At 38.2% G+C, this 19,135-nt stretch overlaps 2 protein-coding genes and 1 pseudogene across 9 annotated transcripts in view; 2 read left to right on the forward strand and 1 right to left on the reverse strand.

The window, feature by feature from the left end:
* Positions 1 to 15,378, reverse strand: part of LOC106987102 (uncharacterized) — a 50,606-nt gene extending 35,228 nt beyond the window's left edge. For 5 of the 6 annotated variants that reach the window (XR_008299362.1, XM_027065584.2, XM_027065583.2 and 2 more), the window contains exon 1: positions 15,131 to 15,378. Coding sequence is in view for 4 of the 6 variants with exons in the window: in XM_027065584.2 (XP_026921385.1) it covers positions 15,131 to 15,227 (97 nt within the window). In the remaining 2 variants the exon portion in view is untranslated. The other variant, XM_053224364.1, reaches the window with a different exon arrangement.
* LOC106987104 (probable ribosome biogenesis protein RLP24) lies at positions 2,810 to 4,827 on the forward strand (annotated as a pseudogene).
* Positions 15,379 to 15,688: 310 nt separating the features above from the next.
* The window catches only part of LOC106987098 (signal recognition particle 54 kDa protein), a 67,299-nt gene continuing 63,852 nt past the window's right edge, over positions 15,689 to 19,135 (forward strand). For 2 of the 3 annotated variants that reach the window (XM_015085340.3, XM_015085341.3), the window contains exon 1: positions 15,692 to 15,911. The gene's annotated coding sequence lies outside the window, so the exon portion shown is untranslated. Of the gene's footprint in view, positions 15,912 to 19,135 lie in introns of all 3 variants that reach the window. The other variant, XM_053224360.1, reaches the window with a different exon arrangement.

Below are 19,135 nucleotides of genomic sequence, written 5' to 3' on the forward strand. Positions count from 1 at the left end.
CTTCACACTTAGATACTAGGACAAACTCATGACTAGCCCCTTGATCTTGGTTCCCCTACTATAACATACCTTGTACATCTATTTTAAACTAATCTCACTGAAACCTCACTTTCATATCACTTGCTTCCCTTACAATTTTTGGATGTCTTTCTACTTTTCAACCTATCAAATCTTCTACTAGATATTTAAGGCCCTCTATATCAAGAGTCTAACCATCCTATTTTCTATCCTTATTACCCCTAACATAATTTCTGCTCAAGACAGGCAAATCTTGGGGTGCCTGGGTGGCTTAGTTGAGTGTCCGACTTCAGCTTAGGTCATGATCTCGCAGTTTACAAGTTCAGGCCTTGCCGTCCTGCTCTGTGCTTACAGCTCAGAGCCTGGAGCCTGCTTTGGACTCTGTGTCTCCCTTTCTCTCTGCCTCTACACTGCTCATACTCTATCTTTCAAAAACAAAAGAGGCAACTCTCCCCAGTTGTTTTCCATAGTCCTTCCCATTCATACTGTTCCTTTCAACTGCATGACCTAGCTTTTTGCAATAAGGGCCTGTCCAAATTATTTTGTGTCCATGAATTGCTTCTTTTTTTATTAAAAAATTTTTTTAACATTTATTTTTTGAGAGAGAGAGAGAGAGAGAGAGGGAGAGGGAGGGAGGGAGGGAGACAGGGTGTGAGTGAGGGAGCGTGAGTCCCCAACATGGGACTGGAACTCGCAAACCGAGAGATCATGACCTGAGCCCTCCAGGCACCTCTCCATGAATTCTGACTTTCGACCTCTAGCCTTAACTTATCCATATTCTTACATCTAATGACTTACAATGCATAAATACAAGGTTTTATACACACACACACATAACCTATTATTCATTCATATCATGTATTACTCTGAAGTCCCTACTGAAATTTTGAAAATTTATTGAGGGGACTTCTGGTCCCAGACAAGATGGCAACTTTCCTCACTTTCCTTTGTTCCTCCCCTCTAACTACAACTAAATACCCTGGAAATAATTCAACAGGCAATTATAAAATAGGAATTGGAAAGCTAGAAAGAAGGTGAACTGTCTAGGGGCCTTAGGACTTAAGAACAGTCACTGCAGTGAGTTCCCTGGATTTTCTTTTCATCTTCCATGTAGCTTGGACTAGGTACCAGAGAAACCAATACCAGAACCACTAACAGGCATAGGAGGAAAAAAAAAAGTATTAAGAAAAGTGTGTTATCTCTTGCCAAAGACTGGTAAAGGGGACAAACAGAGACCTACTAAGGAACCCTAATGCCCACTCCACACCTGGGCCAGCAGCAGACTGTACAGTCTTCGGACCCTCTACCCAGGGGCATAAAAAAACCCAGGTCTGGCACCTCTTAGCCATCTGCTCAGTGGTGGAAAGCAAACAAGGTCCTGAATCGCTTGTCTCCTATTCTCACTATTGGAAGGCAGCCTAGCAAGACAGGGCAGCCCAATGTGTTTCCCCATGCAGGTGACACCAGCATAGATTGAACAAGAACTGCAACAGTACTAGAGAACAAGGCAAAGTTGAAAACACTGCAAGAACACTGAAAACCAAATTGTTATCACAGACACAGCCCACAAAAGCAGGCCAGAACCAACAGGTTAGAACTAAGCAAGACAACAAACCGCCTGTTGATAAAAAAATTTGAATAGGAACAAAAGTCTTAGCATAACATCCAAAATATCTGAGATATAATCAAAATGATCCTGGCATGATATCCAAAATATCTAGGATATGATGGAAAATCAATTATTATACAAAGAACAGAAAAAAAAAGTCTTTAACCTGTAAGGGAAGACAGATCAGGAACGCAGCAGACCTATCCAGAGAAACTTGACAGACCAGAAAGGAGTGGCAGGATATATTTAATGTGTTCAACTGGGAAAATATGCAGCCAAGAATTCTTTATCCAGCAAGGCTGTCATTCAAAATACAAAGAGAGAGTTTTCCAGACACACAAAAACTAAAGGAGTTTATGAGCACTAAACCAGCCCTGCAAGAAATTTTAAGCGGGACTCTTTGGAGAAAAGACACAACAAAACAAAAAAGACCAAAAGCAACAAAGATTAAAAAGGACCAGAGAATATCACCAGAAACACCAACTCTAAGGGAACACAATGGTACTAAATTCCTATCTTTCAGTACTCACTCTAAATGTAAATGGACTAAATGCTCCAATCAAAAAGACAGCGCAACAGAATGGATAACAAAACAAGACCCATCTATATGTTGCTTATAAGAGACTCATTTTAGACCTAAAGACACCTGCAGATTGAAAGAAAGGGGACAGAGAACCATCTATCATGCTACCGTACTTATATCAGACAAACTAGATTTGAAAATGAAGACTGTAACAAGGGGTGAAGAAGGGCATTATATCATAATTAAGGGGGTCTATACACCAAGAAGATCTAAAAATTGTTAATATTTATGTTCCCAATGTGGAATACCCAAATACATAAATCAATTAATCACAAACATAAAGAAACTCATTGATAATACCTTAATAGTAGGGGTCTTCAACACCTCACTTACAGCAATGGACAGATCATCGAAACAAAATCAGCAAGGAAACAATGGCTTTGAATGACACACCAGACTGGATGGACTTAACAGATATATTCAGAACATTTCGTCCAAAAGCAGCAGAATACACACTCTTCTCGAGTGCACATGGAACATTCTCCAGAATAGATCACATACTGGGACACATATCAGCCCTCAACAAGTACAAAAAGATTGAGATCATACCTTGCAGGTTTTCAGACAACTCTATGAAACTCGAAATCAACCATAAGAAAAAATTTGGAAAGACCATGAATAATTGGGAGATTAAAGAACATCCTACTAGGGGTCGCATCACTTCTGCTCAAGTTCGGCGTTTCGTCTGTGAGAACTCACGTGGTTTCAACATGCCTATTGAGAAGTGTTATTTCTGTTCGGGGCCCATTTACCCCAGCCACGGCATGATGTTGTCCGCAACGATTGCAAGGTGTTCAGATTCTGTAAATCCAAGTGTCATAAAAACTTTAAAAAGAAGCGCAATCCTCGCAAGGTCAGGTGGACTAAAGCATTCCGTAAAGCAGCTGGTAAAGAGCTTACAGTGGATAATTCATTTGAATTTGAAAAATGTAGAAATGAACCTGTTAAATACCAGCGAAAGCTATGGAGTAAGACTATTGATGCAATGAAGAGAGTTGAAGAGATCAAACAGAAACACCAAGCTAAATTTATAATGAACAGATTAAAGAAAAATAAAGAATTACAGAAAGTTCAGGACATCAAAGAAGTCAAGCAAAACATTCATCTTATCCGGGCCCAACTTGCCGGCAAAGGAAAGCAATTGGAAGAAAAAATGGTGCAGAAATTACAACAGGATGTGGACACGGAAGATATTTCTTAAAGATCTCACTATTTCTATAAGTGCATTTGAAAATCTCCTTAGGAGACCAAGAACTTCTAAATGATCTTTTATATTTTACATAAGGTCACTCAAATGAAAGGTATTTAAAAATACATCTCTTCTATGTTGCTCATTGCTGTCTGTAAAACATCAGATATTATGGATGTTAGATTGCATTTCCATTGTTAAACCTTCACTGATAGTTACATTTATGTAAATCATGCAAATTCTCTTTGTAAATACAGAAGTGAAATGTAGGCATAAAATGTTCCTGCCATTTGGGTAATGGCACTATGCAGTATTTATGTAAGAACTAATGACAAAAATATATTTTACATATCCCTAGCCATAAATTTTCTTTGCAGTAAAATATTAATTTTACTTTGTTAACATTATAGAAGGGGGCTTAAAACAAGGAACTAAAACAACCTGTATGTATGATAATTAGCCTTAAGTAATCTTTTATTTTGATTTCAGTATTTGTTTTGGTTTCTTAGAAGAGTATATGAAGCCTAATTATGTTGGGGGTGAGAGCTGAATAGCTTTTTCCTGAAATGGCACTATATACTTCCCACTTTGGAGAACACTCAATTCTGAGATTCCTGATAAAACCAGATTTTTTTTTTCCAGCTTAGCAGTGGTTTAGAAGTGGAGGAATCCCAGTGCCTTTTAGGATGTTGTGTGGTTTCATTTAAAAAGCTCCTAATTGTTTTTGGATAATAGAATTTATGGTTTTTGTGTCACAAATTATTTGGACCTAAGTTCATATTTTTTGTTTAAAAGCTACTAAAAATGTATTCATTAGCAGGAAGAAAATAACTCCCACATACTACTGAAGTAGGAAATACAATTAAAGAAAAATATATACTAAATAATGTTTTTATATTTCTACATTTTTTGCAACTTTAAGGATATTAAGTAACTCACTTTTTATATTTTTAAGGACAGAACTTAGAATAAATTATAATCTTAGGGTTATAAAATTATAAAGTAATGGCTAAATTTTTACTTCAGTATTAGTGAAAAAGTGATCACTGGACAAAGTGTTCAGGACAAAGATCTGAATTCCAGTGTGATTTTTGCCCTTGTGTTCTTATTTGTTAAATATGGGTCACTGATAGACAACGTTATTGATAAAGCAATTAGGGGAAATGATATATGAACTCAAAGACATTTGTTAAATTACTTGAAGTTTGTACTCCATACTAGATTTATGTTTGTTTTAATATCAACATGTTTAAGGGGTGCCCAGGTGGCTCAGTCGGTTAAGCATCCGACTTCGGTTCAGGTCATGATCTCACAGTTCATGGGTTGAACCCTATGTCAGGCTCTGTGCTGACAGCTCAGAGCCTGGAGCCTGTTTCAGATTCTGTGTCTCCCTCTCTCTCTGCCCCTCCCCCACTCATGCTCTGTCTCCCTCTGTCTCAAAAATAAATAAACATTAAAAAAAAAAAAAAAGAACATCCTACTAAAGAATGAATGGGTTAACCAAGAAGTTAAAGAGGAAATTAAAAAGCATATGGAAGCCAATGAAAATGAAAGTATGACAGTCCAGATCCTTTGGGATGCAGCAAAAAAGGTCGTAAGAGGGAAGTTATAGCAATCAGGCCTTCCTAGAGAAGGAAGAAAGGTCTCAAATACACAATCTAATCTTAAACCTAAAAGAGCTGGAAAAAGAACAGCAAAAAATTCTGCCCCAAACCAGCAGAAGAAACGGAATAATAAACATTACAACAGGAATCAATCTTGAAATCAAAAAACCAGAAGAACTGATCAATGAAACCAGGAGCTGGTTCTTTGAAAGAATTAACAAAATTGATAAGCCCCTAGCCAGAATGACATAAACCCCTAGCCAGATTGATCAAAAACAAAAAGGAAAGGACCCAAATAAATAAAATCATGAATGAAAGAGGAGAGATCACAACCAATACTACAGAAATACAAACAACAATAAGAGAACATTATGAACAATTATATGCCAATAAATTGGGCAATCTGGAAGACTGCCCAATGGACAAATTCCTAGAAACATATAAACTACCAAAACTGAAACAGGAAGAAATAGAAAATTTGAACAGACCCATAACCAGTGAAGAAATTGAATCAGTAATCAAAAACCTCTCAACAAACAAGAGTCCAGGCCTGGATAGCTTTCCAGGGGAATTCCACCAAACATTTAAGGAGTTAACACATATTCTTTTGAAGCTATTCCAACAAATAGAAATGGAAGGAAAACTTCCAAACTCATTCTACGAGGCCAGCATTACTGCGATTCCAAAACCAGACAAAGAACCCACTAAAAAGGAGAACTACACAGCAATTTCCCTGATGAACATGGATGCAAAAATTCTCAACAAGAAACTAGCAAACCAGATCTAACAATACATTAAAAGAATTATTCACCACGATCAAGTGGGATTTATTCCTGGGACGCAGAACTGGTTCAATATTCGCAAATCAATCAATGTGATACATCACATTAATGAAAGAAAGGATAAGAACCACACATTCCTCTCAATAGATGCAGAAAAAGCATTTGACAAAATATAGCATCCTTTTTTTTTTAATGTTTGTTTATTTTTGAGAGAGAGAGCGCGCGCGCTCGTGAAAGTGGGGGAGGGGCAGAGACAGGTAGACACAAAGAATCCCCACCAGGCTCCAGGCTCTGAGCTGTCAGCAAAGAGCTTGACGTGGAGCTCAAACTCATGAACAGCAAGATCATGACCTGAGCTGAAGTTGGATGCTTACCTGACTGAGCTACTCAGGCGCCCCTAATCCTTCTTCGATAAAATTCCTTAAGAAAGTAGGGATAGAAGTAACATATCTCAAGATCATAAAGGCCATATAAGAAAGACTCACTGCTAATATTATTCTCAATGGGGAAAAACTGAAAGATAAGCCCCTAAGGTCAGGAACATGACAGGGATGTCCACTCTCATCACTATTATTTATTCAACATAGTGTTGGAAGTCCTAGCCTCAGCAATCAGACAACAAAAAGAAATAAAAGGCATCCAAATCGGCAAGGAGGATTTTTTTTATAATCAAGGTACAGAAATCGTATGCATCTTTTTTTTAAATATATTTCTTATTTAAATGTAAATACAGCCACAGAAATACATTAATTTTTGTAAATGTGAAAACTCTCTTTAGCTCTAATACCTGTAATCTCAATTTAATGTGTCCACCTTTGACTGTACCTGGTTATGTTTTCTTAATTTTTTTTAATGTTTGTTTATTTTTGAGACAGAGAGACAGAGCATGAACAGGGGAGGGGCAGAGAGACAGGGAGACACAGAATCTGAAGCAGGCTCCAGACCCCGAGCTGTCAGCACAGAGCCCAACGCGCGGCTCGAACTCACAGAACTCACAGACCTGAGCTGAAGTAGGAGGGTTAACTGATTGAGCCACCCAGGCGCCCCCATATGCATTTCTATACACCAATAATGAAGCAGCAGAAAGAGAAATCAAAGAATTGATCCCATTTACAATTGCACCAAAACAATTAAATACCTAGGAATAAATCTAACCACAGAAGTGAAAAATCTATACACTGAAAACTATAGAAAGCTTATGAAAGAAATTGAGTAAGACACAAAAAAATGGAAAAACATTCCATGCTCATGGATTGGAAGAACAAATATTGTTAAAATGTTGATACTACCCAAAGCAATCTACATATTCAATGCAATCCCTATCAAAATAACACTAGCATTCTTCACAGAGCTTGAACAAACAATCCTAAAATTTGATGGAATCAGAAAAGTCCCTGAATAGCCAAAGTAATGATGAAAAAGAAAACCAAAGCTGAAGGCATCACAATTCAGGACTTCAAGCTGTATTACAAAGTTGTAATCATCAACACAGTTTATGGTAGTGGCACAAAAAGACACACAGATCAATGGAAGAGAATAGAGAACCCAGAAATGGACCCACAAATGCATGGCAAACTCATCTTTGACAAAGCAGGAAAGAAAATCCAGTGGAAAAAAGACACCCTCCTCAGCCAGCGGTGTTGGGAAAACTAGACAGCAACGTGCAGAAGAATGAACCTGGACCAGTCTTTTACACCATACACAAAACTAAATTCAAAATGAATGAAAGACCTAAATGTGAGACAGGAAGCCATCAAAACCCTAGAGGAGAAAGCAGACAACAATCTCTTTGACCTCAGCTACAGCAAATTCTTACTTGAAATGTCTCTGGAGGCAAGGGAAACAAAAGCAAAAATGAACTACTAGGACCTCATCAAGATAAAAAGCTTCTGCACAGCGAAAGAAACAATCAGCAAATTTAAAAGGCAACTGATGGAATGGGAGAAGATATTTGCAAACGACATATCAGATAAAGGGTTAGTATCCAAAATCTATAAAGAATTTATCGAACTCAACACCCAAAAAACAAATAATCCACTGAAGAAATGGGCAGAAGACATGAATAGACACTTTTCCAAAGAAGACATCCTGATGGCAAACAGACACACGAAAAGGTGCTCAACATCACTCATCATCAGGGAAATACTAATCAAAACCACATTGAGATACCACCTCACACCTGTCTGAATGGCTAAGATTAACAACTCAGGCAACAGATGTTGGTGAGGATGCAGAGAAAGAGTATCTTTTTTGCACTGCTAGTGGGAATGCAAACTGGTGTAGCCACTCTGGAAAAAAGTATGGGGGTTCCTCAAAAAATTACCCTATGACCCAGCAAATGCACTACTAGGTATTTAGCCAAAGGATTCAAAAATGCTGATTCGAAGGGTCACATGCACCTCAATGTTTATAGCAGCACTATAGACAATAGCCAAAGTATGGAAAGCACCCAAATATCCACCAACTGATAAATGGATAAAGATGTGGTGTATACACAATGGAATATTACTTGGCGATCAAAAAGAATGAAATCTTACCATTTGCAACAACGTGGATGGAATTAGAATGTATTATGCTAAGCAAAATAAGTCAGCCAGAGAAAAGCAAAAAAATCATATATTCCACTCATGTGGAATTTAAGAAACAAAACAGATAAACATAGGGTAAGGGAAGCAAAATAAGATAAAAACAAAGAGGGAGACAAACCGAGAGACTCTTAAATACATGAACAAACTGTGGGTTGCTGGTGGGGTGTTGGGTGGGTGAATGGGCTAAATGGGCGAGGGGCATTAAGGAGGGCACTTGTTGGGATGAGCACTGGGTGTTATATGTAAGTGATGAATCACTAAATTCTACTCCTAAAATTATTACATTATATGTTAACTAACTTGGATTTAAATTTAAAAATAAGTAAATAAATAAAAATAAAATAAAAACTCTGTTAAGAGGATGAACAAACTACAGACTTGGAGAAAATACTTGCAAACCACATATATGTTCATAAAGGGCTTATACCTAGAATACATTAAGAACTCTCAAGATGACAGTATAGAAAAAATACAATTAAAATTGGGCAAAAGACATAAACAGATATTTCACCAAAGATGATATTGAAATGGCAAATAAACACATGAGCAGATGTTCAACAACCTAATGATAGATCACTCAAATAACAGAATGGCTAACATAAAAAATATTGATAGGAGCGACTGAGTCAGTTAAGTGTCTTGAGTCTTGATTTTGACTCAGGTCAGGATCTCATGGTTTGTGAGACTGAGCCCAGTGTTAGGCTCCATGCTGATAGCCTCTGCCCCTGTCTCTACTTGCCCTCTCTCTCTCTCTCGCTCTAAATATATAAATAAACATTAAAAAAAATATACTGACTGGGGCACCTGGGTGGCTCAGTCGGTAAAAGTGTTTGACTTCGGCTCAGGTCATGATCTCCCAGTCTGTGAGTTCCAGTGCAGCCTCAGTCTCTGTGCTGACAGCGCGGATCCTGGAGCCTGCTTCAGCTTCTGTGTCTCCCTCTCTCTCTCTGCCTCTCCCCCACTCACACTCTGTGTGTCTCGCTCTCAAAAATAAGTAAGTATTAAAAGAAAGAAAAAAAACTAATAGCAAATGCTGGTGAGGATGCAGAGAAATCGGATTACAGTATGTTTGTATTAACATAAAAATGGCTCAGCCACTCTGGAAAACAGTTTGACAGTTTCTATAAAACTAAAAATGCACTTACCATATGACCCAGCAATTGCACTCTTGAATATTATCACAGAGAAATGAAAACTTAGGTTATCACAAAAATCTACACACAAGTGTTCACAGCAATATTATTTGTAAGAAAGGTTTGACTGGAGTGGGCATTTCAGATGGCTTCTTTACTCCTATGTCTGGTGTCTAGGCAAGGATGGCAAGAACAGTTACAGCCTGGTTGAGCATCTTGCTGTCCATAGGCTAGCTGGGGATTCCTGACAGTTTGATAATCTCAAGGTAGTCAGACTACACATATGATGGTTACCTTCTCCCAGACCAAGCATTCCAAGAGAAAGAAAGTAGAAGTTGCCAGTTTCTTAAGTCCTGGATCTGAAACTGACATAGTGTCACTTCTGCCATATTCTATGGGCCAAAGCTGTAACAGAGCCCATTCAGATTTCAAGGTAGAGAATATAGATCAGACCTCTCATGGAATGAGGATCAAAGAATTTGTGGCCATTTTGTAAAAAGTTTTATAGAAGAATTTGTACAAATAAACTATACATATTTCAAGTGTATAATTATATAAACTTTGTCATATGGATACAGTCATGAAATTATCTCTACAATCAAGGCAGTGGACATATCTGTTACCCCCAAATGTTTCCTTTTGCCCATCTGTAATCCTTCTCCAATCCCTCCACTCACTCAGTTGCCACAGATGTATTTTCTATCACTATAGATCAGGCTGCGTTTTCTTGTTATAAATCAATGAAATCATGCTGTATACAGTCTTTTTTAGTATGGTTGCTTTCACTCAGTATAATTTATTCATGTTGTTGGGCAAATACTTCTTTCCATTTATTTGCTAAGTAGTATTCCATTATAAAAATATACCACAATTTGCTCATCCATTCACCCATTCCTAATTGAAATGCCTCCCTCCTTCACTTGTTCTTGAGATACTGTACTGACTAGAAGCTGTATTATGATGCTGGATAGTAGCGATGAGTGCACATCTTTGTCATTTCTGATCTTAGGGGAAAGAACTCAGTCTTTTCACTTTTAAGAATGATGTTAGCTGTAGATTTTTCATACATGTCCTTTATCAGGTTGAGAATGTTCCCTTCTACTCCCAGTTTGATGAGAGTTATCAGGAAGAGGTGTTGGATGTTGTCAAATGCTTTTCCTGATCTATTGAGGTAATAATATAGTTTTTCTTTTTACTGAATATGGTGAATTACATTGATTGATTTTATAATGTTTTACTCATTTATTTTTAAAAGTGTTTATTTATTTTGAGAGAGGAAAGAGAACATACGAACAGGGGAGGGGCAGTGAGAGAGGGAGAGAGAGAATCCCAAGCAGGCTTTATGCTGTCAGTGTGGAGTCTGATGCAGGGCTTGATCTCCTGAACCCTGAGATTGTGACTGGAGCCAAAATTAAGAGTCAGACACTTAACTGAATGAGCCACCCAGGTGCCCCTGATTTTATAATGTTAAACCAACAGTGCATTCTTGGGATAAACCCAGTTGCTCATGATGTATTATCCTTTTATATATCCTGCTCATTTAAAAAAAAAATCTTTTTTTTTTACATTTATTTTTGATAGAGAGAGAGCACAAGTGGGGGAGGGGCAGAGAGAGGGGGAGACACAGAATCTGAAGCAGGCTCCAGGCTCCACGCTGTCAGCACAGAGACCAACGCGGGGCTCAAACTCACAAACCGCGAGATCATGATCTGAGCCGAAGTCAGACCCTTAACCGATTGAGCCACCCAGGAGCCCCTATCCTGCTCATTTTATACACAACAATATATTAAAATACAAAAGTACTTTATTCTCTTTTTTTAAAAAATGTTTTATTTATTTTTGTGAGGGAAAGCGTGAGGGGGGAGAGGCAGAGAAAGAAACAGGGACAGAGGACCTGAAGTGGGCTCTGCAATGACAGCAGTAAACCTGATGCCAGGCTTCAATTCACAAACTGTGAGATCATAACCTGAGCCAAAGTTGGATGCTCAACTGACTGAGCCACCTAGGTGCCCCAAAGTACAAAAGTACTTTAGAGAAAAGGATAATTTTTTTGTTTAAAGTTTATTTATTTTGAAAGAGAGAGTACGTGTGCATGCACGTGGGGGAGGGGCAGAGAGAGAGAATCCCAAGCAGGCTCTGTGCTATCAGCACAGAGCCTGAGACATAACTCGGTCTCATGAATCAAATTGTGAGATCATGACCTGAGCCAAAACCAAGAGTCAGACGCTTAACCGATCCAGACACCCAGATGCCCCAAAAGTGTAATTCTTTTTATTTGATAGAAAATTTTTAAGAGGTACCAATTTAAGAGAGGTACCAATTTGCTTAGTATACCTTGTTAGTTTTTGAAAAAACAATCTATTTTTGTTACCTCATGTTCTTGGTAACTTTCATTAATTCATATGGTCTCAATGAAGATTAGAATATCTTTGTTATGATACTTCCTCAGTGGTAATGCAATATGGAACTGAAGCAGTATACTGTCTGACAAATGTAACTAGAAACCAGACTTTGCTTTTTAGATTTGTGGGAATTTCAAAGAATTTCTAACAGCTCTGTAGCTGCTGCTCACAAACAGGTCCACTTACGGTCAGTGAAGATATACCTAAAATATAGGATACAGTGAAGCTTCTAAAAGCTTCTAGTCATCTACTGTTATCTTCTTTAAGCATTAAATATTTTTTGATGATTTTAATTTTCTTAGAGCAAACCCTAATTTTCTACCCTTTGTAATCTGATTCTTAATAGAAACTCTTTTGGGCAGTGTGTTTGACTTCTTCATTTGTATTTGCATATCCAAGAAAAATTTGGTGGCTTCAGAATAGCATATGTTAACATACAGTTGTTCCAATGTACTTTTTAAAAATATGCTTATTGGGGGTCCCACTTGCAGTTTTGGCTCTCAGCTCTCCTCACTTAATGGATTGCAGTCACTCTCCTACACTTTGAAATCTAGATCAAGAGCCCATTTTATATATATATATACAGGAAATAGAAGAGAACAGATGTTCTGCCACAAGATCAGAATCAATTAGCTGAGGTCCTGCTGTATTTTTTACTTCATTCATTCATTCATTTTGGGAGACGGTATCTTTGTGTGCTTTGCCCTTCAGACTGGGTGTATCCTTCTACGTTGGTATTCATTTGTTTCCTAGATCTTTGGCCTAAGCTGTACCAAGGTAAAATGTAGGCTCCCATCTATTTTTTCTACATCTTCAGTTTATCAGGCATTGACATGTGCTTGGCTCTGCCCTGGTCCATGCTTCTAGTTCTACCAGCCTGATCCTAAATGACTCCAGGTGTTGGTGTGATAATCCCACTATTCCTTCAGAGATCAAGAATATTATTCTGGGGTGCCTGGGTGGCTCAGTCAGTAAAGTGTCTGATTTCGGCTCAGGTCATGGTCTCATGGTTTGTGGGTTCGAGCTCCGCATTGGGCTCTCTGCTATTAGTGCAGAGCCCACTTCAGATCCTCTGTCCCCCTCTTTCTCTGCCTCTCCCCTGCTCGTTCTCTTTCTCTCTCAAAAATAAACAAACATTAAAAAAGATTATCCTTCCTTTTGTGTATCTAAAATGATTATGATTTTAACTGTTAGCAACATGTTTTTCAGTTTCAATAAGCATTGCAAAACTCAAAACCAAAGCCATACTCAATACCTACTATTGTCTCTTGCTATTTCATTAAACAGTATAAAAATTCAAGGAGATTTACACTTATTAAATGTCTAAGAAAATGTCATACAAATAAGACATTATGCAAGTGACTTAATGCTAGAGATAAAAGATAATTTTTTTTTTCCTAGAAGAAGGAAATTAGTTAGGAAAATAAAAAATGGTTGACTGGAAGAATCTTTTGTGCTCTGTTTAGAGCCACTTCATAAAAAAGTATACTAAGAATTTCAGCTTGGGAAGATGAGAAAGTTCTGGAGACAGATGTGATGGTTGCACAACGTAAATGTATGTAATGTCACTGAACTGTACACTTAAAAATAACTTAAAATGGTAAATTTTATGTTATGTATATTTTACCACCTAAAAAAGGTATACTAATAAGTTGCTTTTCAAGATTTATGCTAAAACACTCCATTTAAAGCAAAGTGACACCCTCATTTCTTACAATATTCATGTTAATAAACATTTTCAGAAATTCACTGTCGTTTTCTAAATCATTTAATAAATTGCATGAGCTCTCTGACTACAGGATCTGCTGGAGAAAGGCACAAAAAGAGCTTTTAAAAAAGTAAAAATGTACTCTAAAGTCAGTGATCTTGGGTCTTCTTGTTTACAAAATTATCACCCAAGACATGCTTACAGGTTTTCCTGATTTTGAAAAATGGGGCTCTCAACTGATGTCTCTAAAACTGGAAATTTAGATTACAAATGATTCCACAAAACTGAAATCTTGAGGATAACAATATTTTAGTAACTGTGCAATTGCCAGAACCAGGCAGTAGGTGGCATTTTTGTAGGCACTTAGGGCTTTTGGAATAAAAGATCTTGTGCTGAGGAATGCAGAAAAAAACAAACGGAAACTACTATGGTTTTTATAATCAATCGGGATATGATAAATAAAACTAGCAATACAAAATTTAAATAAGGAGACTCAGCATATTTTGACTCAGCAATTCCTATCTTGAATCTACCTGTCTGGTTTTCTCCACTTTCTAAAAGGCTAACTCTATCAGTTTTCCAAGTTAATTTCATTTTGGCCTCTCATCTAAAATGATCCCCCCAAATGTGTAATAATAGTAAAAATACCCAATCCTACTGATTGACTAATAACATCACAAAGAAAGAGAGTTCTAGGAAAAAGTTACGTTTGGAAGTTATCAGCACATATGAATATTTCAAATCATGAGTCTGGATGAAAATAAACATGGGAATCAATGTTTAGAGGTATAAAGGTAGCATGGTTTTTTGGCATTGTTCTCAAACAAGGAATATCCTGTTATCTTGTGCTTTCACCAGGCTTCACTTTGCCAAAGCAGTAACCATTCTTCAATAAATGGACCTGACTGCCACATTTCCTCAATTCTAAGTTGTCCTTTTTTGTATTATTAATTTTATTAACAGCTTAAAATCAAAGTCGTCACCCCCCCAATCTCTCCCTTACCTCACCCTGGAAAACTGCTATTAAATTGATGGTCCATTTTACAACTGAGAAAATAAATGCACTAGCTACAGGTGACTTTGCTTGTAGGGTAAAAGCTTCCTGCCCCACAGACTGAAACACCTTTTGCAAAGTGCTTTTTCAGGTAGTAACTAACCTTACTGGTAGCCACAAATTCGTGGGAGTAATGGCGGTGGGGAGGGCAAAACCCTCCACCCCTTCTCTTCCCTCAGAAAAGGATTAGGCACAAGGAGCCTCTAGGTGGCTTGTCTGAAGTCTGCAGCACAATCACAAACAACCCAGAGCCAGGTCTTCCTGCACCCAATTCCAAACTGGACTCTGAACCTGCTAAGGTTTGAAATGTGCCCCCCGTCAACCTCTCCTATAGAGAGGAGCAGAGACCGGCACAGCGACCCCTAGGAGGCTTTCGGCCTCATGCTGTCTTAGGTCCCCAAGCTCAACACCTATAGTATATCTTTGCCCCAACCACTTGCGTCTGGCTCTGATCGCTTACGGGTAGTTCTCATCCACTCGAGCAGCGCTGGGAGGTCTGCCGGAGCCACCGTACGTAGCAGCTGCATTATTGCTTGCCGCGCGGAGCGGAATTCCATCTTGGAGCAGAAAACAGCGTCGGGGAAGGTTCGCAATGCGCACGCGCAAGCAGAGAGCGGTCTCCACTCCAGATCCGACACGGCGGAACCCGCCTCCCCAGGCTGCGAAATCCCTAAGCCCCGCCTCTTGTTGGTGTTCACACGTGCGCCTGGGGACGAATTGCATCTCTCATGATTCTCCTTTCAGCTGGCAGTGCACTGCCCAGTCACTTTTTAAGGTGACTTCTCGAGGCCGGAATTATTTCCTGAGATCGCATCCCTAGAGAACATCCTGTACTGCCACTTTGCTGCCGCAGTGATTGGGCAATAGGAAACGGAATGTCCCAAAGCCAGTCGAAGCAAAGAAACATCGCAGTAAACCCTTTCAGCGAAAGCACTGAAAGTACGCGGCAGGTGCCCCGGAAGCGGAAGTGTATCCTTTTCATAAGAGGCTGGACTACGCCGAGTGGTGACGTTTCCTCATTGGGCGGAAGGTTCGGTGGCAATCGTCGGTCTTCCAGCTGGTGGGAGTTGGCGTCGCGGTGCTGGGCGCTGGAGCCCTAGTTTGTATAGTTTGGGAAGTCGGGCTGTGGGATCGCATCTGTCTGTCTGATCCCTCCTTTTCTTGGTTTCCCCCCACGTTGCGGGGGCCTCGCGAAGGAATACCCGGCCCTTTGGGCCACAGCGGTAGCGGTGCCTTTTGCGGTAAGTGTCTTGCTTTTTCCCGCCCCCGACCACGGACTGGCAGCTAGGGGCAGCCTCAGCCCTGCTTGGGGGCTAGAGACTCCAGAGGGAGTAGGCTTCTCTGGCCACCGACTCTCGTCACCGAGATTGAGGTGCACTGGCCCTTTTTCATCTCGTATGCCCCGTCAGAAGTTTTATTAAAGGATGCACTGTGACCCTTTTAAGTTGTCTTCAGATTTACCCGAGCCAAATTAGATGTAAGCAATTACAGGCCTGGCTCTTTGCTTTGCTCTCTTGATCAATAATTTAGATGTGGCTACTTCTCCGAAAACCTTTTGACGTGTACGAGATTTTATTTTTCCGTGTCCGTTGTGCTCGACACATTGTTCTGCATATAGTAGGCGTTCAATAAACAATACGGGATATCAGTTCAATGCCAATGGTGACTTCAGATATACGATGGCTCTTTCTGTACATTTGACACTTTCTTTAAACTCTTTCCCCTATTGTCTTTCTTGATGCTATTCTCACCTAGTTCTTTCATATGCTTAATTCAACAGTATTTACTTATTCCTATCTATAGGGATATTGAAATGAATGACAAAAATACTGCCATTGAGGAGCTAACAGTACAGTGAGAGAGGCACATAAATATACATTATAGCAAGATGAGTAATGAGAAAGTTTAAAGAGCCATGATAGCTATGGGAACACAGATGAGATTGTTCAGGGGGATTTGTGGCCCTGAGCAGGTTGCTAGTCCAATCCAGTCTCAGTTTCCTCATCTATCTAATAACTTATTATGGGGATGAAAGATTAGGTGATATGTTCTGGGCAGTGTCTAGAATATAGCAGTGTTGGTGCCAAAGGGTAGAATTATTTCCCTTAAAACTCTTTCTCTTGATGTTTTCATGTGGTCAGTTAGTATTTTCTAATTTAATAAAAGCATCTTCAAGCCCTTCTTCAAACAGATCTTGCCTCTAATTTCACCTAACTGGGAATTCTGGATCCACCTCTGGAATTTAATAAGATAAATATAAATGGTAGCTTTAAAAAAATTGATTTTCTTCTGTATGCTTTTGGAGAGGGTAAGGAATTAGTAAGGGCTTCTATCCCTGTTAATTATTCTCAGTCTTAGTTGACTACTTTTTGTTGGCTCTTTGCCATCCCTGTAACCCAAACGGTCTTTCACAGTCTTCTTGAGAATTATCATCTACATCCATGGCTTCTATGGCATTATCCTTGTATGCCAACCATTTCCAAACTTCTGTAACTTCTTTTTTTTTCCTGTAACTTCTGTCTCATGAATGATATCGTTTTTTAGTTTCTATAAATTTAGTACGTCCAAAACCAAGCTTACTACCTCAACTTTCCTTTTTTTAAATTCTTTTCATTATTACTATATGATATATACATGTTTTTGACTCCTTGTTTGTACTTGAATTTTGTGATATTTGTATGTTCAATTTTTAAGGAATAATAAAATGAATGTGCACAGTATCCAACTTTTAGTAGAACATTACAAAATATTTTAGTAGATGTGCTCAAAATCCAACTTTAGTAACACTTTACAAATACAACATTACAAAACCTTACAGCCCCTTGAACCTTTTCTGTATTAACTCTTTAATTTTCCAACCAGTTTCTCTTTTGCCTTCCATTCTTTGGTTAATGGCATCATTGGCCATCTGGTTACTGTTTGAGACCTTGGAGTCACTTTTGCCTTTTTTTTCCCTTCATTTTCCACAACCATTTGGTCATTATGTCCTGTAGCTTGTTTTACGGGCTTGACTTGAGCCATTTTGCTTTCTGCTTCCCTGGTTTAAGCCCACGTCTCCATTAGACTTTTGGGATAAGATTAAGTGTACGTAGTCTCTTTGCCTCTCAAGTTTTTCTCCCTCCAAAGTATTTGCTATTTGACTCTAATCTTTTTAAATTATGGAACAGATTTTTCTTTCTCTGTTTTTCTTTGAAGAATATTGCTTCATGCAATGGTTATTAAGCCTGGCTGTACTTAATATGTAGCCAGTGAAGTTTTTCAAAATCTGATGCCTTGTTTCACTCTCCTAATGAAGAATTTAGATGAGGCCACTTCTGCCAACACCTTTTGATGTTACTATCCCTAGAGGTTGATTGAATATCTAATTTTTAGCTGATAGGTGTTAGCTAAACGTCGCTGAAATAACCCATTGCTTGAAATAGCTCATTCCTCCTCTTCCGTATTTTCAGTCTATGTTCAACTTCAGGACAAACTGTTTCCAAGGAATTCTTTTGACTTGTTTTAATCTTGGTAAAAGTTTACATAAAAATTCTTGTTATAATTGACCTGATAGCCAAAAAAGTATCTTAAAGGAATGATTCTCATTGTTTTTGAACTGTTACCTCTTGTTGCTAATTGAGTTTTTGGTACGCCTTTTCTGTTATCAAACTATAAAGTGTCGTATTGTTGTTGTTTTTGATTAAAAGGAATTTTAAAATTTGGAAACAGATTATTTTAATGAAGAGGGAATTTCCTGATACTTTTCGATGTAATTGAATATAACCTTTGTTGCAGAATTAAAGCAGGTAAGTCAGTGATGGTATGATGTATAATTTATCTTCTGAAGTTAATGGAGGAGTTTTGTCTGTGTTAAATTGATGTAATTTATTGATTTTGGAGTTAGAGCTTTTCTCATGCTGGGACAATTCCTGGAATACATACTAGGTGTTTGATGAATGAATAACTAAATGAATCCATGTGGCAACTTCATCTCAATCCCCAGTATAATAGCATTGTAATTCTCACAAGGAGAACTTTGAAAAATAATTAATTTTACCTTTGACTTAAAAAATAATAGTCATACCAAAAATTTGTAAATTACAAAAAGATGTAAATAAGAAAATAAAAATTCACCATCCAGAAATGATAAATGTTATTTGCTAACAGTTTTATTGAAATAAAATTCACATATCCTACAATTCACCTAAAGTATACAATTCAGTGCTTTTTAGTGTGTTGACAGAGTTGTGCAATCATCACCACAATCAATTTTAGAACATTTTCGTCACTCCATGAAGAAACCCTATACCCATTAATAGTCACTCCTCATTTTCCCCCAACTTCGGAGCCCTAACCAACTATTAATCCACTTTCTGTCTCTGTAGATTTACTTCTGGACATTTCATATAAATGGAATCCTAGAATATGTGATCTTTTGTCACTGGTTTCTTTCATGCAGATTATGTTTTCAGTATTCATCCATGTT

This window comes from Acinonyx jubatus, chromosome B3, assembly GCF_027475565.1.
Source record: "Acinonyx jubatus isolate Ajub_Pintada_27869175 chromosome B3, VMU_Ajub_asm_v1.0, whole genome shotgun sequence".
Taxonomy (NCBI): domain Eukaryota; kingdom Metazoa; phylum Chordata; class Mammalia; order Carnivora; family Felidae; genus Acinonyx; species Acinonyx jubatus.